General features: G+C 40.6%; 2 protein-coding genes across 5 annotated transcripts in view; both read left to right on the top strand.

Annotated features, from left to right (window-relative positions):
• LOC119449909 (cholinephosphotransferase 1-like) overlaps nt 1-24,595 on the top strand; it is a 28,036-nt gene extending 3,441 nt beyond the window's left edge. For 3 of the 4 annotated variants that reach the window (XM_037713192.2, XM_037713194.2, XM_049665512.1), the window contains exons 4-10: nt 5,297-5,441; nt 12,720-12,861; nt 15,120-15,204; nt 15,926-16,066; nt 16,431-16,577; nt 17,562-17,696; nt 19,726-24,595. In XM_037713192.2, coding sequence (XP_037569120.1) covers nt 5,297-5,441; nt 12,720-12,861; nt 15,120-15,204; nt 15,926-16,066; nt 16,431-16,577; nt 17,562-17,696; nt 19,726-20,022 — 1,092 coding nt within the window. In that variant the 3' untranslated portion in view covers nt 20,023-24,595. The remainder of the gene's footprint in view (nt 1-5,296; nt 5,442-12,719; nt 12,862-15,119; nt 15,205-15,925; nt 16,067-16,430; nt 16,578-17,561; nt 17,697-19,725) is intronic. The other variant, XR_007466364.1, reaches the window with a different exon arrangement.
• Nucleotides 1-24,835, top strand: part of LOC119449908 (zinc finger protein 143) — a 312,907-nt gene that overhangs the window by 34,000 nt on the left and 254,072 nt on the right. The window lies entirely within an intron of this gene.

Genomic DNA, 24,835 nt, shown 5'->3' with positions numbered 1-24,835 from the left:
TGAAGAAATAATGACCCATTAAACATTTTTTGAAGTAAAAGGAAATGTTGCTAAAAATTTTTTTTGAAATACAAATATAACTGAGTGGTTAATACCTCCTTATCTCCAGCGTCCTTCAAAGAATCGGAATGTAGCTTTTCTTGCCTTCTTTGGACAAGAGTTAAAGTGCTTACTAGCAGCAGTAAAAAAAAAAAAAAAATAGCCAACATATGAAGTGGCGTAAAATGCATTGCTGACTTTGAATCCGCAACCATAACTATTGAATTTTTTTTCCTTCATTGTCTTGTCCAAGGATCTTATTTCCAGCATGGAATGTTTGTAGGATATTGCTTAACAAATAAAAATTTATCTACTCAGTTTGTCCCTCTGTGTTGCCTAAGTTCACACAACTCCTTCTTGCATAGCAGATGCTGAACTGAGCTCACCCATCTTGTTTTTCTGTATCGATGTCTGAAAAATAGTTTATTACAACACGGCTATATAGCTTGTATGTCTGTGCAGCCTTTAGAATAGAATAGATCCATTTGGATGAACAAATGCTCTGTGCTAGTCCTGTATCATTTGCCCTATTTCACAAACCTTAAATGCCTCGTGTATGTGTACAACCACATGCTTTATTTTTATTTGTTCACGTCTCCTCACCATTTGCCATGACAGCATCATCAGAACTTTTTTGGGGTATTTACACAAATGCAATGCGACTATCTACGAGACATGTGGCTGGCTTTTTGAAGTCTGAAAAATAAAATGTTAGGGTTTGTATCATGACTTAAAGCTGCATTGCAGCAAGTACAGCCACATATGGGCTTAAAAGTGCCATGCACAAGTGAATAATTGGTGCCTGTAAACTTTTCCTTAAACCAACTTATGTCTCTTTGCTACTCCTTTGCTCCATATGTGAGGGTCTACCTGTCAGTCTATGACTCGTTTGCCATTCGAACCGTATTGTCGTTGCATCAAGCCGCACTAATAGGCACCTGAAGTCTACTTATGAGGTGTTGCATAGTCTAGGGCTGGCTTTCTTGCAAAGCTTGGGTGTTTAGTGGCCAAGACCAGTGCATTGGCTAAAAAATATATATAAATTGCTTGATTTATTGTGTTTGATATTTAGGGCACAAAGCTTATAGTTGCATTCATATTTATAAGTTTCCCTTTCTTGCTTTTTTTTTCTTTTCCTTAAGGCAGCTCACCTCAAAATAATAATAATAAAAAAAATGATGTACACATCTAGCGATTGGGGCATATTTAGGCACAATATTACAGAAAAAAATAATTAAAATACATTATTCTTGCAGCACACACTGCTTAAAAGGGATTAACATAGGTTAACAGTACAAGTTGTACAAGCCTAGAATGAGAAGGTTTGGCAAATATATTGACTTTTCTTTTTTTTAAATGCAGAAACTCGTTATTGTATCTTTGCTTGGAACATTTTTTTGTTTTCTATTCTCACGCATTCTGTTCTGATGGTTTTGCATGGTGGGGGTGCTCACTGCTTGCCTGTTATTCCTGTGCGGTGTATAAATAACTCGGTGGCCTTCCTTTCCCTCGGTTAGCCTTGCAGCGCGTGTGTGTGATGTTTACGGAAACATGTGGTTGGTGCATGCCATTTCTTTAGATGAAGTTGGCTTGTTGCCATGTACTTATTGTCCAGATGGCAGTTCCGGAAAGGGATGAACTGGAACCTGCAATTGCAATGCATTAAAGTGTTGCTGAAAAGGACACCTTGCGCTCGTTTAGCTATGTTTCTAAGCACGTCATTACGTGCGTGCAGCTGTTTCAGCGCATTCTTCATAATTGTGCTCGAGTAGTTGCAGCCTTTGAGTTTGAAAGGCGATGTGTGTGTTGTCACTGGGAAATAAGCTTTTCACTCCTTTCAAGTAATTGGCTTTATTTGTGGCCAAAGATCGGTGGCACTAATTGCTAACATGACATTAATCTTAGAAGATGTGATACCAGAGAGGATATTGGTGTTTTTAATGTTTCGTTTCAGTATTTCCCATATTTTTAGCATATTTAAAAAAAAAGAATACCTGATGTAAAAAAAAAAAATTGTGTTATTGTATTTGTTGTTCTTTTTTCCTAAAATGACTTTTGGCTAATGAACTGTAGTGCTATGTAGTGTGCTGAACTAGCACTGTCACATTTTTTTTTTTAATTCTGGGTGGGATGCAGTGGAAGATTTTAAATATGCATCTAGGCTGGTAGATTTTATTTATGGCATACGAAATTGGCAATATTCACCAGCGGTGCAGGATTAGCATGACGGAAACTTACATAATGAAGAAATGCTGGGCGATACTACATTAAAAATTCTGCACCTAAATATCATGTCGCAGGTTGTTCACATCATGCCATAGGTCAGGATGAGAACCTACTTTTTAGGCTATTCCTGCACAAACAGGAACATATTGTATACCAAAGTACTTTGAAATATGTCATGGGCATTTGATTGTTTGTTTATTTACAGCAATTAATAATAATAATACAAGTAATAAATAGATGGAGACAGAATAATTAGGTGTCATTGTTCTGCAATGCGATTCAAAGATATGAATACTCTCAGTTCAATTTCTTCAATAATATAATTTTTCAGTGCTCGAAAATGGCAGAATACAGTTGCATAAAAGTAATCTACCAGTCTGGGCATATTATGTAGCTCGCTTCGCATCCTGTTCAAGCGTGTTAACATATAGTGAGCTTCTGAAGTACATTTTTGCTTGTGCCACATCATTAATTTACTCATTGCTCTGATTGAACATGGGAAGCTGCAAGCAGAGTTTGTGCGAGCACCATGCTGAGAAAGGGAACACCAAATTATTTTTCAAGCAGCCATCATTTTTCACGAATGGATTAGAACTTGATGTGCGGACATTTACAGAGCAGGTAAAGTACAGTGCACTGTTAAAGGGAACACCCATTTCGTATTGGCTACCAAGTGCAGCTGAAATATGGCACGAAGACAGCAGACTCTCTTGTAATGCATAGATGTTGGCCTAATAAATCCTCTCGGCTATTGTTTTTCTCTCAGTAATGCAGAAGTGTTTGTTATATTCGCTTTATTACCAGCCATGTGTTACCAGCCATGCTGTACACAGCAGGCTCTAAAATGTGAATCTGTTCCGTCATGTTGTGTTCCACTGCACATAGAGCCTTTATAATAGGAAGCATATTATCACGTACAGTTTCACTTCGAAGAGGTGAGTCTGTCGTGCCATGCTGGCCATGTCTGTTAAGCAGGTATTTCCATAGTACTTTCGGTCCTATGACACATTTCTAAAGGATGCACACCATCTGGAGAAAGAACAGATTTATCCTCTGAAAGCGTTCCAACTTATACCAATAAAGAGTGTCTTAGTGGTTGCACTAAACTAGGAATATATCTTTTTCTGTATTTGTTTTGTTGGGTCCAATGCTAGGCTTATTCTATTGATTTTGTGCATGAATGCTACTGACATTTTTCAATCAGGGCTGTAAGGAAACTGCTATGAAGTGGGCTGAAACTGTAATCTGTATTTACTAAATAAAATGCCTTCTGTGTTTGTCGCAGTATTTGTGTTAGTGCGCGTTCATGGCTTATTGTTCTGCAACATGTTGTGCAAAAGCACCTCTGCAATTTGAATCATTTTAATCCACAATAATATATTTGTAAATCTGAAAATCGTGCATATAAATGCAATACTAACTCTAACAAGCTAGAAGTTCAATTTTGAACATGCTGAAATTCGTGTTAACTGCAGTTCTGTAGCAGAGATTCTGCTGTATTTTCGTTCAAAATGCCAGGTTGTACAAATGCAGACGCTTAAGCAAAATTATTTTTTAAAGTAAGATGGGAGGCACAGTGTGTAGGACAAGAAATAGAATGCAAACATGGCTATTTCTTTGAAAAATGCTTATTCACAAGGCCCACGTAACCTATATACAAGGACGTAAAAGAAAAGCAAACAGTTAATGCATTTCTACTGAGTGGAGAGCCTCATTGCTGTTCAGAGCGGCCTAAAACTTCCTTTTTTCTTTCTGTTTGTTTAAATGGACTCGCCTTGTAAGTTCAACGACTACGACTCTGCACTGCTGAGGCTTGAAGTTGCTGATTCGATCTTGGCCGTGGAGGCCACATTTCACTGAGGGCGGAATGAAAAAAACGCTTGTGTACTTGGATTTTGATGCACATTAAAGAACCCCAGGTGGTCATAATTAATCCAGAGTCCGCGATTACCATGTGCCTCATAATCGCTTCATGGTTTTGCCCCGTAAAACCTGAGAGGATCATTTCTTTTTTATTCGTTTAAATAAGTCTTAAAATTTGAGCCATGATTAACTACCTGCTATGGCACAGTTATATATTTTAAACCCACAATTGAAATCAACCTAATCATGGACAGGCAAGTAATGAGAAAAATGATTGCCAATTAGCCTTGCTCATGTTCCAGTAGAGTATTGGTCAAGTACAGTAAAATTGTCTTTAATTATTTTTTCTTGCCACCACGTGTGCCAACTGTTAATAGTGGTAGGGAGATGCTAAAGCTGGTGGTTTTGGTTTAGCTAGGTCTGCAAAATAGTTTCATTATTGGGCTCATAGACCTCCATGTTCTAGGAATGGTTTTATAGAGATTGAGGCACGTTACGTTCTCTTAGGATTTAGTAGACTGCCAGTTTAAAATTTACGTCTGTAAAAGGGAGAAGCCCATTTCTTTCCTTCAGTTTACTGTCACAGTAGATGTCATAATTTCGGGAAAAGGAATGGTTTCTAAAATGTGCATCTGGCTATGCATGTGAGCTTAGTTTGAACATCGCAAAAGGCACACAAACACACACATGCCACAGTTAAATGTTTTCAAATCAGCTTTATTTCACATTTTTCAAAGCTATACATAGCTTTTTGTTTCTTGATTTCTAAAGAATTGTTTTTTCTTTCATGAGAATGAATAAATAAATGGTTAGATTAGTTTGCCAACCAAATATCATGTAGTGTCGATAACTATGCTCATAGTGTCAAGTATATTTAAGACTAGTTTGAATTCCTGTGTATGCGCTTTGAGAAGGAAAATGTTGTTGTTGTCTTACTTGCTGCTATCTGCACTGGCCGTGGTGTGAGCAAAAAGAGTTGCATTTACGTATGCACTGTGGAAAAATTCCGCTGCTTCCTGCCTCTGAAAAAAAAAAAAAGGAAAACAGGGGGCTCAACGTGTGATCTATGGACAAATTGGCAAGTTGGACTAACAGGCAGAGGGCTGCCGCGTCTTCTTTCTCTCTCTCTCTCTCTCTCTCTACCCCTCACCGTCACTCTGGTAACTAGGCGCCATGGTGGACCTTTGTGCTGTGTGCATTGTCTTTGTTCCTGTACCAACTGCTGGACGCTTTAGATGGCAAACAGGCCATCAAGGTGCAGAATACCGCCCTGGAGGAAGTTTATGACCATGGTTGTGATGCCCTGTCTACTTGTGAGTCTGCTCTCATATTTGCTTAATGCCTGTTCTTCACTGCTGTAGTGGTTGAAAGAAATTCCTTACTTGTGCAGATGTAGTCATCTCTTTTGTTACTGAGCATTGTAGCTGGAGCCATACCTCCGATTGATTACTTTTGGCAACAATGATGAGGCGTAGTAACCCGCTTTAGCATCGAGCATTAATTCCAGTTGCACTTTGCTGCCTACAGGTCAGCGCACTTGGTATCTGTGCATATGAAAAATAATGGTAATGGGGTTGCATCTACTCGTTAATTTCTGCGATCATGTCTGATCTTAATAGTTTGACCAACCAACACAAGCCGAAAGTGATCAGTCGAGAGCGTGGCCCTCGGTGTGTGTCAGAACTTGCACATTTGACGGGACAGCTCTGAGAAGCTCTTTTACTTGCACCTCTGGCAGGATCAGTTCCAAACCTTGCATGTTGATAGGATGTGAGTCTCCTCCATTTAATAATGCTGTTGGTATTGCCTGTGCTGCTGTAAAATGAGACAGTCTTGTATTGGGTTGCACTCCATAGTTTGTGCACATTTGTTCTGGTAGTAAACCCAGCATGGAATTTTAGGCTGAACCCATGACTTCAAAAATTAACCTACTTAGTATGTCCAGTACACCTGTATCACTCAGTGCTGCATCTGAAATATATAGAAAACTGGTGCCCCCTTCGAACTCGGCCACAGAAAAGTGAAACTTGCCAACTGATCTCACTGGCATTGCCATTTACCAAGACAAAAAAAAAAGAAAAAACATGCAGCACATAGATTGGTGGTGGAATCAATCCTTGATTATGTTTATGTACATTAGATGATGATGCAAGTGGAGCTAGTAGCACAATCTTCCCCATTTGTTCTGGTTAAGCCTGATGTGTGGAAAATGAGTGCATCATTAAATAGTCTTGTTACTTAGTATTGCTGTGCAAGGTACGAATGGAATGTGCAACTGGATTGTAGTCCCTGTTAAATGGATTGCTTTATTAACTATTATACTTGCACGTAAATAACGCAACCACTAATATAAGACGAGGTGGGACTTTCGATCTCTAAAAAAATATGTGTATCTTGCAAGTATGTGTTTCACGAACCCAAATGGAATGCAAGGCACATTGTGAGGATGGAAATTAAAAAAAAAAAAAATTTAAAAAAGGCTTGCGTTATAATCGTGCAAATACAATACTTGTGCAATTTTCTTGAATTCTTTATATGTAGACTTTTCCTTGAACTTGTATTCCCATAAATGATAAAATAATCATAGCCATGGGAAGGACTTTTTAGAAAACATCCACACATGCTTTTGTGCTGTTACATTGTGGAATCTGAATTTGAACTGCCCTAGCATGATATTTGTGCCTTTGCTACTTCTGATTGATAATCTACTTGTAGGGCAGACAGGCTTGATCTGTTATGATCTTGTTGGGCTGTCATAGCACAGGATTTACTAGAAATTTATATAACTTACCTTCATTGTTATATTTAATCATCATGTCATTCAATGCATTCAATGCTGTTGTACTGTGACCCTTGTTTTGGCCTGACATAAGGACTGCTGGGACTGCCGATTTTTCTATGCATGTTATTTGTTTGCCAGCTAAAGTAATACAGGCACCAGCAGCCTCAGCAGTTTTTACTGAAGCTGCCATTAAGCACAATTTTGACTAGCAGGGTGTAAAGCGGTGCAGCCATCTTTATGTAATGTTTTTCATATATTGAAGTTTGAAGTTTATTGTAGACATCCTTGTACAACGCTGTTAGTGTCCTGATTGTTAATGTTAAATTGTAAAAAGGTCCTGATCACAGGTATTGTGTTAGGTCATGCTTCTTTTCGCCTGTCTGTAACTCGTAACTATGTAGTTTAGCAGTTTGTCAGAACGGGATAAGGTGACTATATCAATCCATTAACAGCAATGCTTGCTTGCTGCCTTGCAGTAACTCTAATTAGCTACCATGATCATACCCTGTCCCATTTTGGCAGCTGTAGGATACAGGCTTGACCACTGTTTTGGGGGACATGTGTGAAATGGTCTGGCTGTTCAGTGGAGCTTCTTCATCCATTGTTATCATTGTTGCCTTGCATGTGCCTCTCTGGCTCCATGGCATTTTCACTTTCACAGAAAATGGTTTTCTGAGCTCACTGCTCCACAAGGATGAGGTGAATAATTCGTTTTTCAGACTGTTGATATGACTGTTAGCATATGACTTTGCATCTTGAAAACTATTGCACCTCAATAAGAGGGAAGAATTTTTAAAAACTGTTCAGGATGTGTTAAGCAGGGTGTCTAGCGACCTCGAAAACTGAAAATATGTAATCATCAGGGAATTCGTAAAACTTGTGGTATTGTCAGGAAAACTGTCAAAAAAAAGTCACAGGCCTGCGTGGCACACGCAGCACAGTCACAGCGTAAGCTGGTGGAGCGGCTCAAGAGTAGCTCCAATTTGGGCACCACGCACAACAGGGTCTTCGCGGCAGTCTTGTTCGCCTCGTGCGCTGCGTTTGCAGGCACCTTAACTAGATGGCGCCACCACACTGACGGTGGCTCAGGAGCACATCGATTGCGTCCCTCCTCTGAATCGCATATTGTCGTCTGTGCCTGCGGATGCCACATTTGCAGGCATCTTACCTAGATGGCGCCACCATACTAGTGGAGGCTCAAGCTGTCTCCCCCTGCGTGCTTGCATTAAAAGGGTATTTTCCGCGGTATGATAGAAAGCGCTTGCGTGGCTCAGTGGTAGAGTATCCGGCTCCCACGCAGCAGGCGCGGGTTTGATCCCAGTGGGAATCGGGTACTTTTTTTCGCGTTTCCGGCGATAGCGGTTACGCGGCGGGAGCCGCCGGCGGCAGCATCATCGCGACCCGAAACGGCTATTGGAATGAGCCCATAACAGCTTACGCTGTAAAATTAACAGTATGGGAGACATGTTAAATGGACAATTTTTTAGACTATATCTTGGCTTCTCATCATAGCCAACCGGCTCTGCCAAATTGTGAGCTGAAAATTTTACTGTAAAGCACATTTCTACACTAAAGCTACACTAAATAGAACCAACTTAGATTGATAGGTTGCACTTCAGAAATTGCGACTCGAGCAGCCTTCGTGTGAACGAAGGCTTGTTAAGCAATTTAAGCAAGAAGGAATATGTGAGCGAAAGATTGGTGGGAACACCACCTTGTAATTTGCACACTGGCTATCTCCGATGTTGTAGATTTTGGCAGCGGCAGGTTTATTTGAAATACTGCTACTACAAGTTGCCAAAATTCCTGTATTCACATTCTCCTGCGAAGGGTAGCAAATAGCTCACTTCTCGGATTAACCTTCCTAAGTTTCCTCTTTCTATTTTTTTCTCTCTCTTGGCAAAGTCTTCTTGGTGCTAGTGAAATGTTTGATAATGAAAAACACAGTGAATTTTGAAGTACTCAAAGATAGAGCATAGAAACTTATTCGTGATACAGAAAGCCCCAAATAAAAAAAAATAAGAAAAATACTGTGGAATTCATGACATCAGACTGATTTGAGTTATGCTGCTCTTTGAGTGAAAAATTCCGGAAGAGAAACTTGGGCATTCACTTTGTCTACTAGTGTTCAACCTTTTTCTTCTTTCTAAATAAGAGCAGATAGAGTTTTGCCACTCTAAACCACTCTAAACCACCTACCATCTACCGCTAACCATCTACCACTCTAAACTGACTTAGTCTCTTTTCAGTGCATGTTAAAGATGGACTGCTCACCACAAATGTGCAAGTGGGAAGATGTTGATCAGGGGTGCTTAGCATTTTTTTTTAATTTTTATTTTCCTTATGAATACTAATCCAGAAATTTGATATAACAGTTCAACAATGTGTACTTCTTGGAGATTGTCGCTTTTACAATATTGCAAATTGTACTAAGATAGTTGGCGGGGAACATGAAAAACAGAGAAATATTCATAAAGAGCGATTAACTAGACACCCTGCAAACATTTCCACCTCAATGGTTGCAGAGCATCAACTCAATTACCTAACACTGTTGTCTTGCAAGCTTTTGCCAGGTTGTGGATGGGGCGCTGCATGAGCCATCAGAGGAGCAAAAGATTGTTACCACTGATGTGTGACTTGGGAGGGGAGCTGTGGCAACATTAAATGGTGGGTGCTGCCAAATAATTCCTTACTGGACTGCAATTTGGCACTGGAAATTTCTGAAGGGCCATGGCAATCTTTGGTGGCACATGGATTTTTCTGTTTGGCATGGATTCATTGAGAAAGCTCAGTGCAGTTCCGTCATTGTTCTTTGATATTCATTTAGGTAGTGTGCTTGCCTCACAATGTTTTTTTGGGGGGATATTTAAGTGTTTTATGCTTATGACTGATCCATTTTATTACTAACTTTCAATGCATAAATCAAATCTTAACATTCTTGAGTATGCGTGTCACTAAATTTAGAATTATAGATGATAGTAATAACTTACTGTGTGTGAATGTTTTGTTAAAAAATTTTAAAGTATTCATTTTGTCTGCAATCATTCGAAGCAGTTAAGTTTGGAAATTGCAGAATAATTGAGACTAAGCATTGCCGTATGTAGAATTTGTGATTACAAATTAGTAGCTTCGACTGGGCAGTGCAAAGCTAGAAGGGCAAAGCTTAGACAAATCACTGAGCAGTCCATCATTCCAATGCTGTCCTAGCTGTCATACTAGTGTCTATACTGACACTGGCACCAGATTTTTGTATTGTACTCTTAGCATGGAACTCTGTGGGTTAATGTTGGTGCAATAATGGCACTCGAATATTATTACATAGTGACCTGCTCTTCAGTTCTTGGAGGAAATTTCCAAATGGAAGTGCCATGTTTCTTTTTTATTTATATTTTCTCAAGGGGTGGGGGTTGAGAGGAACAGTGCCTAGAGGTGATTTGTTTGATGCTCTACACCTTTCTAATTAAGCTTTTCTAATTATTAATTTGAGTTCTTGGATGTCCGATTGATGCCAGTTATTCAATTAACGACTGTGTTGCACAACAATACAGCTTAGCTTCATTTTCACACATTGATCAGGATTTTTAAACTTTAGTTGATTAAATGCAAGTAAAAAAATGACCTTTTTGTTCTTGTGCTAACATGACATGAAGGACAGGTGGTTGCTCTTGGCTCGCATAAGTGGAAAATGGTCAGAGTGCTTACTACTAACTGCTGTTGCTCATATCAGCACAGGTTTATGCTAATAATTTGCATTAATTTGGAAGTTGTATGAATGTATACTAACTAGCTGCTAGCTGCTTACACATGCAGTTACTAGAACTAATTAGGTTATTTTATCAATGCTAGTTACTGTTGTTTATATCTGCTGTTGCTAGTAAAATTAACAAGTTTCATTTTTAGTTTATTCTTACTGTATGATGCTTTTCCAGCAATCATGCTGCAGCCCTTGAAATGCTTTTAGTAATCGTTAACAAGCGGGCAAGCACACTTGTAGCAGCATAACCCTTTATGTACTGTGTAAGTGCAAGTTGTTAGTTACATTATGCTCATGATAACTCATATATTTACATATTGCTAATTTCATGTTTTAACTGTTAATGGTTTCGTATTATATTGCAAGGCATTGTATTAATCAAATCTAAATGACAAATTAAAGCAAGTGAATCTTGAAACAAAAAATATATACTGTAGCTTTGAGGCTGGTGACATATGCCAAAATTTTACTTTTAAATCCCTTTTTTTTTTTTTTGTGCACCAGTGCCTGAACTGCTTAGAGGGCCTGTAACACTATCTATGTGTGAAAGTTAATTAATGTGTCTGGTATTATAGGACGTCTTGCAAGACGTTTTTTGCAAATGCCCCTTCAATGCTGTTGGGCCTTCTCTTCCTCTTTGTCATTTTTACTATGCTTGAGGTTGGGCCGCTTAAACTATGCAGAACTAACCTCACCAGCTTTGATATTGGCGTGGCCTCCAGACAGGGTGATAATACCCCCTCTCACACTGCCCAATGTTGGAGGCCATAATGTTGACACCGTATAGTATCGTCCTCTGCCACCAGATGGTGCCACTTCCTTTCAGTGATGTCATTTCTTTGTGTTTACTTCTGCCAGATGCACTGCTTAGTTGTCTAACAAAATTTGTCAAATTAAAAGCCATTGTGTTTATCGGTATATAACGGGCACGTTGTGTGGTGTGTACACGAGGAAGTGGAAAAAATGAGCAGCTGTTTTTAGCAACATTGTAGTTTCTTTGACGCATGTACAGAAATAATAATTGGAAAAGAGGTTCATTACACCTTTGAGTAGCACATAATCGGGCTTACTTATCACGTTAAAAAAGTGTCACAGGGCCCCTTTAATCATAATAATTCTGCACTGCTATGTGAAAATTGGTATTCAGGCACAAATGCTTACCAAAACTGCTCTTTCTCAGCAGCAGTCCTGTATATCATGATGCCACAAGAAGCTTGAATTAAGCGTGTGCCATTTTGCATTACATGGCATTAATGTGTTGAAGATGCTGTGTACCAACTAATATTTTGACCATTAGCGCAAAGCAGTACAAGTTTGAATTACTGGGATAGTTGACCACAACCTTTATGTCATCAGTCAGAACCTTTAGCTTTCTCTTTGCAACTTTGCAAGCAAACTTGGCTTATGTTTTTATTGGCCTTGACCAGTTAAGAAAACCCTAAGTATTTTGCTGTGATAACTCTTACAACATTGAGCTGTGCATCCATCAGTAAAAGTGAACTCGTTAGACTAGACGAGGTAAGGAAGTAGGTGTGTGCTTTTCTGTTATTTGGTTTACTTAAATAAATAGCCAGCTTCCCTTGAGTGCCAGCTGTGGTACAAGCAAAATGCACAGGCATCTTTTTTTTTTTTTTTTTTTGCTGCTCTGTGGTGAAACAAATACAAATACAGAAAAGCATCGACAGCTTTTGCCAGGAGTTTTGAGTCTACCATAGCTTTGATTAGTGTTCCACTTACTGCATTCTGTATGGAACCTGGAGGAGCAGTACCCCTCACACCTGTGAGCTTCAATATGCCCAAGTTGTTGCAAGAGTCCTGTCACAGGTAACAGCCACAGCTTTTGCCGAGGGAGCAGTGACTTTAAAACTTTTGGCAGAGGCTGTACTGTGCACCTGCTGCAGGACACAAACAACCTAGCTAGGATTTTATCAAATACATAGACTGATGTGTTGTTTACGATTAAGTTCTGTTCAAGCTATGTGTAAGTCTGTCATGTTGGACGGCACACAGGACTGACTTGAGTGCCCCACAAACTTATTTTTATTTTTTTTACAGTCTTTGTCACTACATCTGTTTCCATTGCCATGCAACTGGGGGATTCTCCTGCGCTCCTGGTCACTTTCTTTTTCCTATCTGCGCTGGCATTCTATTCAACCCACTGGCAGGACTATGTGACTCATGTAATGGTCTTTGGCAAGTGAGTTGTCCTTCAGTTTTGACATTCTTTGATCTTCTTGCCCAGAAGGAGCTCCTCCTGTGAGGCTTCTTGCCACTCACTTCCTGCATATGTTTCTTGCTGTGCATGTACTTTTTTCTGTCAGTAAGTGGCCACCCTCTGGCTTGTTATCAGCAGGAATTCCTTGTAGTCAGCAATCTGAAACCATTGTGTTGTTAACGCTCGCGGTCCATTGTGATATCATGTCTGACAGTTGATGTGAGAATGCTCCTGATAAATCTGTTAAGAGAAGCATTGAAGGTGTCGTTTCAGTATTTGCCTGAGACAGCAACTTGAGACCTCAAGGCAGCTTAAGGGCACAACCACTTTCTAAGTTGATTCTTATTATCGACTTGTACGCTACGAATGTGAAAAAGCCCATTTTTTTATTTGAGTACCACAGTACCTCATGTTTGTTACTGAGGTACATGAGGTACTGAGGTACTCATGACACCCTCATGAGTACCTCAGTGCCTCATGTGAGTACCTCATGTTTGTTATGGTAAAGACCGGTTTTCCTTGGCAGAACTCAAAGATCAAGACATAACATCGTACAGTGGCTTGCCATGTTTTTGCTGCATCCTGTATTTTCTCGTAATTTTGCAGTATTCAGAACGGACTTCACTGGCACGTTTTGTTGCCTGGGATGACACGGCAGTCTAGATTAAGTCAACCTAAATATGAATACCATTATCAAACCACTTTCATATGCTTCGCAGACATCTGACTTCATATTTGGGATGTGTATTTTATGCAATTGTTTCTGAGGTGACTTTAAAAAGGATTGAAGGTTGCATACAATACTACAGTTAAACCTCGATATAACAAACTTCAATATAATGAAATTGTCAATATTACGAAGTATTTGACTTTTCATAACTTTTTGTCCATAGAGCACCATGTATTTAAAACCTCAATATAACGAAGTATGCACAACTATAACGAAATTTCACTGCCTCCGTGAAAGAATACGGAGACAATAAATGGAAACTTCCATGGATGCAGGTGGTCAAATGGTTGAATTACATGTGGCTGCTGGCGCCACATGACCAAGAGCTACCGCTGAAGCGGAGTGCGATATGATCCTATCACGTTGCACGCGCTGTATGCTTTAGGTGCGAGTGAAAGCATGCAAGGGTGAGCCGAGAAGGATGGTGGCTTGATGAGCGCTGTCTTCTCACGCGAGCAGGGGGAAAGGAGGGGAGCGAGCTCGCGGTAACACAATCAAAATGCGCGCGAGCGCGGGGAAGTGAGGGGCAGGTTAGTGCGTGCCCCCTTTTCTAGCATGGCCGTGGCTGAGCACGGCTGTTAGTGTGGCTGAGTGCATACGCAGCCTATGTGCCCTGCTTTAGAGGTAATCTGCTGCGTGTGAAAAGAGTGGGCATGTCGAGATGGCGTGGCATCATGTGTGCTGTCTTCGCGTGTGTTTAGTATGTTTAGTACTGGAAGGTGCGTACTCTTGAGTTTTTGGAGATGCTTTGAAGCCGAGAGGCAGACGAAGCATTCGCTCCCCGCTGCCGGCGCTTTTCATGATAGAGTCGTCCCACTACGGGTGACACAGCTGCGGCGGGGGACTAGACATAAAAGTGTGGCTGGCTTCGCTTAATTCGTACTGCCGTCGTAAAGATAAATAAATTTTCTTTCTTATTCAAATTTGCTTTTTTTAATTGCCCGATGATTCGGGAAATTTTGCGGCTCCTTCCATGTAAGAAAAATCGATCGGCGACTGTAGGTATTTTTGTTAAGGGTTGTATTTCAATACAACAAAATTTCGATGCAGCAAAGCAAATTGCCCATTTTACCGACTTCATCATATCGAGGTTTAACTGTATGATGTATGAGGGGGTCTCGGGAGGATATATGGACAATTGACAGGTTTTACCCTGGTGATGTCACACGCGAGACCCTGTTAGCATCATAATGTGTGAAAAGGGTACCTGAAAAGCCCGGAGAGGAGCACGCAATTGTTTTTTGAATTATCGGAGGTGGTTTAAGGGCCCTCTAATGAAATGGCCTACGAAAATTCGCAGTGAAGGTGCCTACTCCATTGTGCACTTGTTGATCACTCTGCACACGTGCTACTGTCCCGTTTCCTTTTTTTTTTTTTTTTTTTCCACTCATTTGCTGTTTGCTTGTGCTGTTCAAATAGTATAAGGTGTGCTTGGTCATTGTATCAGCTTCTCACATGCTGCAGATGGTTGAAGGCAATGACACGATGGTCTTTTCCTTTTCTTCACTAGGATGGACGTTTCCGAGTGTCAGTGTTCCATGATGGTTGTGCACCTTTTAACAGCTATCTATGGCCAAAATATGTGGATGCAGAACGTAAGTAACCATGACTAGTCTATATTAAAAGATGCTGAGTGTTATGACCTTGTTGAGCATGGACACCTCATTAACGTGCAAGAGCAATTTTTCACTATAGAATCCTCCACCTTCATTTAGCCTTGCAATAATTAGATTTTGTAGGATTCTCCACGTGTAACGTTTCTACATTCGACTTAATGCGAGGCTGATTTTCGGACCCTCTGTTAGTTTGGAATCTTCCCTGTTAGTATACAGTACTCAGGGAATGAAACATCACCGGGATTTTTATAGTAGAACACCCAATAAAGTGCAATTAATCGAGATTGCTATGTCACGGCTTTATGCATATGATTGCTAAAGGTAGCATGAACCTTGATCTAAGCGCAAGAGCCAAAACTACACATATGTAACACAAACTGGAGACAGCAAAAACGAAAGTACGCATATGAGGCCTAAACAGACACCTAAATTTCATTTCTTGAGGATAGTAATGACCATTTTTCATGAAGTGGAAAATTTTTATTGGTGTAGGCATGGTAGCTTCCTGACATTGTGTGTGTGACTAGTGTGAAAGTCTGCACAAGTAAGGCAGCTACATAGGTCGCCACTATTTGAGAGCCAGGGAGGTTATTGTTGGTAGATTCCCTTAAGCTTTGTAAATGCCCTGAACCTCTGTTATTATAATATTACTTTTTATTTATTAAAAACAATGCCTTGTGTTCCTTCTTTCATTGTGCAGGTGTTTTACGGTGTTCAGCTACGCGAGGTCATGGTGTTTTTGTCTTATTGCTGCCTGGTCTTTGCGACATTAGGCAACATCCGCATTGTCCTTGGTGGCAAGACTCCTCTTGATGGTCTTGTCAAGATTCCTCGCCGTACGGTATGCAACTATATTTTATTACTATTTTTCTTCTCGTTTTATTTTTACATAGCAGCATGCTTGCTTTTACCAAATGTGCTATACTGTGGCAGGTTGTTATGGATGAGCCTGACAACTCAGCGAGCTGGATCATAACAAATATGAGCCGGTGATGCTACTGAAATGTTTAAATGAAAACTACGCACTGGTTGCTTGCAACTGCTTTGCTTTGTCCACAAACTGGTCTCTGCATGACATATGCTGTTTTGGGGTTCAAGCAGCGTTCTAAATGATATGAAACTGCTTTTACACAGTTTCATGCAACAATGAACAGCAGTGAAGCATTCAATGGGGAATAATTGCTTTGTTTTCGTGCTTGTTTTAGGAGCACACGTTGTACCCTCTGGCTGCCATTCTGAGCCTGTCTGCGTGTCTGTGGGCTACCTTTAAGGCTGGTCTCATGATACCCCACCCTGTGATGTTCCTGGTCACATATGGCTTTGCTTTTGCAAAGATCACCATCAGGCTAGTGGTGAGTGAAAACGATCTTACTCTATTGTTTGGTTTGCATTAATTAAATGTCCTTAGAGTGTTAAAGCGACACTACACAGAAAAACAAACTGAGCTGTGTTTAGTACATTGCCCACTCTTACCATGAGAGGAGGCTCGATAAGCCAGAAAATATGCGAGAATGAAAGGGAGGTGGCGACACACCTGCTCACCGTGATGGTAACGTAAGTGGGTGACTCTGGCACAAGAGGAACTTGTGGACCGACTGTGCGCTCACTGCTGTGTTACGCCGGAGTAAGCCACTAAAATTTTCCCCATTCGGCTTCACAAAGCAGCACTGGCACAGGCAAACACACTTTGCTTGGACTTCTATTCACAAGACAGCACCCGTAAACGACCTCTTGAGCATTGTAGTCGGGTACGGGCAAACATATGCTCAGTATCCTCTACTGTTTAGTCGCCCTTCCTTGATTCCATGGCTTGTTCCATTAAGAAACTGTACCTTGCACTACATATTTTAGCTAGCTGGTGTTCTTGCATAGAAGGAGCAATAAATGCCCTTTTATTATGTTCGTACTACTGTGTACTGTGTCCTTCATTACGGACAGCACTTCAGACCTCACACAGGTTCTGCATCATTTCCGGCAAGCGGTAATGGCGGCGATTTTAGTTTTATATGAAAAACACCAATATTTGTTAGCTTTTCGTGACATGTCCACTCGTACTTCAAACGTAGATCTTGAAGCGCTGAATCCAACTATGTAGTCAGCACCCGTCTTAAAAAGTAGCGCTGGATTACTTTCTTAAGAAAGAAAATATAATGCATCACCAACTAGCCCTGCAACGTGTTTTGTTAAGCTTGTATTACAGTTTGCCTCAAACCTGATCCCCAAAAGCGTAAGGGAAATCTTAGTGCCAGGAATTTATAGTCGTACTACAGGTACACTTTGTTTTGTGTTATCATACCTTGCAGATGTTGTTAATTTCATTGTGTGCACATTTGCAGCTGACAACGGTGTCCGACGGAGAATTGGACCTTTGGGACAGCAGCCTGGTGGCACCACTGTTCCTCTGCCTGAATGCTTTACTCAGTGCGACGCCCCTTTCACTGCCCATCTCTTCAGCGCTCATGTGCGCTATGGTAAGGCTCCATGTGCTCAGCTGTCATGTTCTCAGCTCAACTGTCACGTGCTCAGCTGTCATGTCAACAGAAGCATGCGTATGCACACACACAGCGATGCCACTCTGAAATTGTATTAAAAGTGTGCTCCATGTGGCTGCCACTTATTTTCACAGTAACTCTTAGAAAATTGACCACCCAATGACGTTCTCCTCTACCCGCCGTGGTTGCTTAGTGACTTTGGCGTTGTGCTGCTAAGCACGAGGTCACGGGATCAAATCCCGGCCGCAGTAGCCGCATTTCAAAGGGTGAAAGGCAAAAACGCCCGTGTGCCATGCATTGGGTGCACGTTAACACTTTTGTGACCATGGGAAAGTTGGTAGTTTTCGGGGGGTCTAGGAAATGTTTTTTGTCCTGCCACAGAAAATGCTTGATATTAAAGTGTATAGTATCAAATTGTAGAGGAAAGAATTATCTTTGCCAATATTATTAATTTCAAACAATCTATTTATTCAAAATACTATGAAAATAATTATCAAAACAGAAAATTCTAACAAAAATGAGAAAGTTGCACAAAAACATCAATGCTCCTTCGCACAAAATAAACATAAAAAATATTCGAAATATACGTTTGAACTCAACGGCCAAATGCACTAAGTCTGCAAATATAAGCTCTGTATGTACAATGTTGCTTTAGATACATAGGAAAACATTGGCCCTAGTGAACCGCCACGCGGCACTCCGGAGCACCATGCCAAGGTCCACTCCCGGCCGTATTCGTGCACAAAACTCCACTCTCTGTGTTGCTGCCTGCCGTTAATTTCCGTCGATCGGTCCCAATCAAACGACATTTACACCCTGCAGATAAGAACTGTGACCTTTAGAACATGCCGGATACACTTAGATCAATGTGTGGCAGCGATGAAACTGTCCGAGACGAAAGCGGAAATAACTGGTGGGTGCCTGTTGACGTTCTGGGGTGGTTTGACTGCACTTTTACTGTCCGTACTAAAGTCTGACAAATCAAAGCCGTCTTGCAAGTCTGTGATGCTATTATAATCCACAAATTCGAGCCCAGATGCATCGGAATCCATTGAAATTCGCCATTTCCTTGGAGAAGCAGCGCATGACGTCGAATCCACCTTCAAAAGTACAAGCGCTCGTCTCCCCGACTCTGAAGGCTCTATAAATATCTTCGCATGGTGGAAAAGGGAAACACAAAAGCGAAACTGATAAAACACTTTCTCTTTACCCATTAGATGGCGATAGCTGTCCAAATGCGTTCGGAGAGCGCCAAAATTCTAATATTTAACCATCGATAGCATACATTCGATGGGAATAGGCACGGTCACGGAAGTGTTAAAGAATCCCAGGTGGTCGAAATCAATCAAGAGTTCCCCACTACAATGTGCCTCATAATGAAATCGTGGTTTTGGCACGTAAAACTCCTGAATTTAATTAGTGAACATTGTATTGTGCTCATGCTAAAAGGAAACTCCCTACTCTTTACAATTGGCTTTCGTTAATTCGGATTTTGTATTGGATTGCACCATGCAAGCAATGTTCGGCCGAATTCTTTGTGAAAAAAAGGTGCACGTTAGAATCGGGTAAATACCTGATTGTGTGCACAGACATTGTGTGCAGTGGTCATTGTTTAAAAATCGTCTTAGGGCAGGCTGAAAATAGGCGTTTTCGACGGCAGATGACATGTTAATCTTCAATGCATTCACCATCCCCTAAGCTCCACCGAGAAAGATGCTGCCACTAAGGAGGTCGCTGTTAGGGTCACCATAGGGGTCTGGCACGTGCATGCTCACTGGTAAAGTTCGAGTGATCCGGTGAAGGCTCATTTTAGGATTGAAGTAATGAAACTTAGGGCTCGTAGAAATGCATGGGGGCTGGCCGGGACCTTTAATCAGGATTGAATGAACGGAAATCTACTCTATCTGTTCATATTGTGCAAAGTAGGGAATGACGAATGTGAAATTATAGACAGTGTACATTTTTCAATGCTATATGGAAGGACTTGCTTCTTCTTCTCTGCTTGCAGGTGTACAGTGTGATGGACTTTGCTCGTTACTTCACCTACGCTAGCTGGGACATGCGGGATGCATTGGACGTGTGGATATTTTCTCTCAAGTACCCTGTTGGAGACCCACGATGTCGTAATGGCAATAACGGCGTGTACCTGACGGGCCTCAACAACGATGAGATGCTTAAGAAGGCACGCTCTGAAGCATCTGCCAGTGCTGGGGCAGCGTCGTCCGCTAGCACAAAGCAGAAGAATGGCAAGCTGAGGCTACGGAAGTATCTTGGCCGTAGCATGGGCAAGGAGTGCCTCAACTGATCAACTGAAAGTGGCCATAGTGTACAGAAGTTGATGTTGAGATATGGGCAGGAATAATGTAACGATTCGATTTGAGTGCTAGTCCTTTTTATGTTTTGTCACTGGTTCAGGCGTCACTCCACCAACATATCACCGGGGTCAGCCGGTCGTGAGTGATTGATGATTATGAATAGAAGCGAGTGAAAGGAATCCTTACATTATACTGTCCCTGGATCTGAACAATGACTGCTTCGGTTGCATGCAATAGCCTGGAGAGTTGTGCAAGGGGATGCATAGAAGTTTTAATTTTGCTGAAAGAAAGGAATTGTATGAGAATGGTTGTTTGTGCCAGTCTTGTAACGCTTAATATTATGGCACTTATGTAAATAGTTACGATAATGAATATATAGTCTTATTTGCACACAAAAGGGAGAACTTGGGAAGGACTGCAGAACAGGAGATTGGCTGCAGATGCCTTATCTGCAAACATTAAGGATGCAAAGTGGAAGAGAGGGAGGAAAGTTAATGTAACTCATTTGAATGAAGTCTCATTTCATCCGCATTTCAACTCATTTGAATGAAGTGTCTGAAAGGGCAGATGCACATTTCATAGTATAGTTGCAATCAATTTGCCCAGCCAACCCTGGTTAAACTGCAGCTAGCAGATTTTAATTATTTGCCTTAACTTTAGAAGTGTTCATAATACTTAACTGAAGCAAAATTGGAAGTGTAGGGAAAACTTCCATGATGAGAATCCGCTATTGCAGAAATGTGGCATGAAGGCTTGTTTTTCAAGTTTTGTGGAATGAAGCATCTCATAGAGCAATGCCAACAAATTTTTACACGCGTTTTTCTTTCCTTCTGGTTGTTTGTGGGGGTGGGTTTTTGGCCACCTAAAGATAAAGCGTGCGATCAAAATTTTAGAGAGATCAAAGTACAAGAAAGGTTAAATCAAACAAACGTTTTGGCCTCCCTTGAGTTAGACGAGCAAAGCATCAGTTTAAATATCGTCCACATGCATAAGAAGACATCAACCACGAAAGTTACTTGGATTACTATTTGTGAGCAAGGTTGCCATGCGAGAGCTGAAATGTTAATCCTACAAACTCTGTTGTGGTGGGCGTACTTTTCTTGTTTGTTTATTCTTCAGGAGATTGTAATTCTACGGAAACGGGAAACTCGACAGATTGCCAACTCCAGTGAAGTGGATTTTAATGTAGAGCAGCACATGCTTTTGCCATCTGCTAAGTGCTTGCACATTAGATTTTAATTATCAGGTCTTTGACCTGTTATTTACGTCAGGGACTAACCACGTGCCACCAATGGCATTTGTTTCGCTACCTTGTTAAATTTTGCAAGAGAACAGGCAGGCCACCTAATTTGGTAATGTTCTTATGCACACACCATTGTTGTCATTATTAAGTTTCATTTTTAATGCTTTTGCTTTTTACAAATTGTTTCTCAGCTGGGGAGCTGGTCTTGCGGAAAAATAAAAGTTTGTGTTCAAAGTAGCAAGATGATGGCATCATCATGGTATGTGATACAAGTATGTACTATTATGCTACAGGTTTGGGAACCCACTGCCTTCAAGAACTTTTTTGTTGAGCAAATCAAAGGCATGTTGATGTGTGTGTCTCTAGTGTTAGTAGCATTATTAGAATTGTGCGCTTTGTTACCACAGGAATAGCAGCATAGATTTGGAAGGTGTTTGCTGAATGTATAAGACTGTACATTTCACTTTTAAATTTCCGTTCCAATGACTGCCAGTGTGCCAGTACAGCTTCTGAAGACTACCTGCTTATTGCACCAAAGCAGTCTGTTTAAAGGGTTGTCAAAGGCAAAGCATGTCATAACAAGCATAACGGGGCGATTACTGCTCCAGAATATCCGAAGTTACCATGTTTATCACTGCCTTTTTAAGTTAGAAAGTGATGTAAAAGTAGGGCAAGGTTGACAAAATCATTGCGAAAATGTGGCTTAAGATTTTGAAATGCCAGCACTAATATTATATGGCACTATTGTGAAATACACCAGCTCCTTTCTGGTGGTGTCCTTTTATGTGGTAAATAGCTGTTAACTGCTGGTTAATGGCAACCATAGGATAGTTACATTTCATTTCACTGTGAAAGGAAATCTAGTCTGGCTAACCTTATAAAATTTCCCTTTGGAAAAATTTGCTGATGTTATTTCTTCGCACTGCTCTGCTGTTGCTACTTGCACGAGTTTGGCGTCCTCTTTGTGCAGCCCCGTGAATCACCGAGGTAGTATTGCTCAGCAGTGCATGATCTTTGACATGGGCGATGCCACTTGCACACAACTTGCTGTTCTCTCTGGTGACATGCTTTGACCTTTGCGTCAACTAAGTCATCTCTTGGTCCAAAAGAAATGATGAGATTTTATGTATTGTTGTTGATCAATCGATTTAAGAGAATGTTTGCCTTTGGTAACCCTTTAGTGTGAACTCATATCGACTTGGCTGATATGGGATGTGATACGTGATGTGTGTAGGGCATATGTGAGACTTGATGCATGGCACGTGATGGAAGCCACATTTGGGGCAGTAATCAAATGGACTGCGGTTTGTACCTGTGATGCTAGTCTGCGATGTGCAGCAAAGGTTGTTGGCGATTGTGTGGCAAGGCGCATGCAGCGCGCGGTGAGGTTTGGCCGAAACTCTCGAACATTGCTCATACAACAATTTAGGGTTACGGAAACAGCTTAGTTGCATTTGCTAGTCAATTTTATGATGCAGCACAGAGTAGTGTGTTCTTCGCATGAAGTTTCTACAAATTGTGTTCTTTTCATGCCAACAATTTTTCTTTAAATCTGTTTCCGCTGTGGTCTGGTTGTTGGGAGCCAGTTTTATTTCTCGTAGGAAGACAGCTAAGACTTCCTTCTTTTAGACTGGTACATTTTTGCAGGTGCATGCTGCATTATATTTAGTTGCAACCGCACAAATGTGGCTACAGTGAGGCTGAAGTTCATTATTATAAGGAACTTTAGCAGCAGCCACAGAGCATTTGATTAGTGCAAATATTGTAGTCTTAAAGGAACTACATATTCTCTTGAATGCTTAAAACGAGGGCATCATGATGCCCTTGCAGCTGAATTTTTTTTTTTTTTTCTGTATTAGTTATAGCAATATTTTTTTGTACATTATGTTTGTGCTCTGCAGTGGTGCACAATTCAAAGTATGATGAATGACCAAAAAATTCAAATCAAATTGTGTACTCTGTGCTATCTTGAATTTTATGTTGTGGCTGTTGCAACTTTTTTTCTAATCAGCAGTTCGATGGTTTCTGTTGCTTGACTTGTTTATGTTTAGCTCACTTCTTGTCCAGTTTTATTTTACATAAATTTTTAAGTTTTGTGTCTACCTGTTTTAAGTGAGTTTTGCTTACTTTTCATACTTTTTTTTTAGATCTTCATTGTGCACATTGCTCACTTTGGTTGTTTGTAGCCTCATGTTGTCTTTGTCAATATGCTCTGAATAAAGATGGAGACGGATATATTTGGCAGCAGGAGGTGCCAAGGTTTGTGTTAGAGCCAATCCTGCTGAATTTTAAAATCAACTCTTGCTGCTATGTGCTCAGTGCCAGGTGATAATGACTGGTGATATTGAGAGTACCTGAACTTGGCTTGCTTTCTTAGTGCACAAGTTGCAGGCAAAAGTAGTGCAGTCTGTATCAGCAATACTTCAGATGAAAGTGCGCACATGCTTAATTTCTACTTATGGTATGTATTAATTTGCTGTGCAAGCACAGCAGAAGTGTATATTTACATTTAAAGGAGAATTATAGCATAATGGAGATGTAAAAGCTTAGACATACTGTAATAGCGGAAGATGTGTGGAGAGGAGCGGCAGCACTAATGGCAATATCTTTGGATGCAATGACTAGCCATAACGTTCTAGAATCATTCTTGTCCTCCAAAGCTGTTTCTTCAAGGTTGAAGGTATACGAAAGTACCCTTCTTATGATTGCACCTAGCTAGTCATTCCAAATAAGTTCTGGATTTCAAAACAGCGCCACAAGATTTCACTGTTGGCACTGCTGCCCACATCTACACCTGGTATGCACCTGTCTATGCTGAAATTCTCTCATCTTTTCGCACAATCCACGAAGTGTCATTTGTACAGGACATGACCAATCTTTCCCGAGCATGGCATTACTTCTGGCACTTGCGATGTACAAAATTTGAATGCCAGAAGTTTCAATAGCAAACTAAATCGAGAAATTGCCAAAAATGCTCGAATTCAGATCAAGGTCAGGGTTCACCATTGAAAAACTAATTGGTGTAATGTTGGTGAGTTATTCAGGAACAATGTGCAGGTGAGAGTAGGATGTTGTTGTGATAGATGGTGAACAAACATTTTTTGTTTTGCACATGTCACTTCATGAAGATGTAAAGAAAACTCTTTTTTCATTTTTCTTTGTTCTTCCATTGCATATGTGCAAAAGTGTACTGCTCTTGGATTGACACAGTGCTGTAAAGTGCTGCTTTGTTTTTTTTCTTAGATTTATAGTGATGATTTATCAGAAGTGCATAAAAGTGTGATGTACTTGTTGTTTTAAATAAAACATTAGGATTGTTACTTGCTCTGTTTGTTAACTCAGCAAGACTGAAACTACTACTGCGAAGACAGTGTCTGCATGACAGTTATGTTCTTGACATGCTGCATAGTGCATGCACAAGTGTACAGTATGGGTCAAACTTAATAAAAAAACAGGTCGTCCGATATGTATTTGAGCTATGAATACTGCTTGGGACTATATATGACGACCCGCAGATTGGTCTTTTTCATCACCTTTTGTGAAAGGCAACAGCAAATTTG

This window comes from Dermacentor silvarum, chromosome 4 (assembly GCF_013339745.2).
Source record: "Dermacentor silvarum isolate Dsil-2018 chromosome 4, BIME_Dsil_1.4, whole genome shotgun sequence".
NCBI lineage: Eukaryota > Metazoa > Arthropoda > Arachnida > Ixodida > Ixodidae > Dermacentor > Dermacentor silvarum.
Note: the sequence above shows the minus strand (reverse complement) of the source record. Positions and strands in the feature narration are given on the sequence as shown.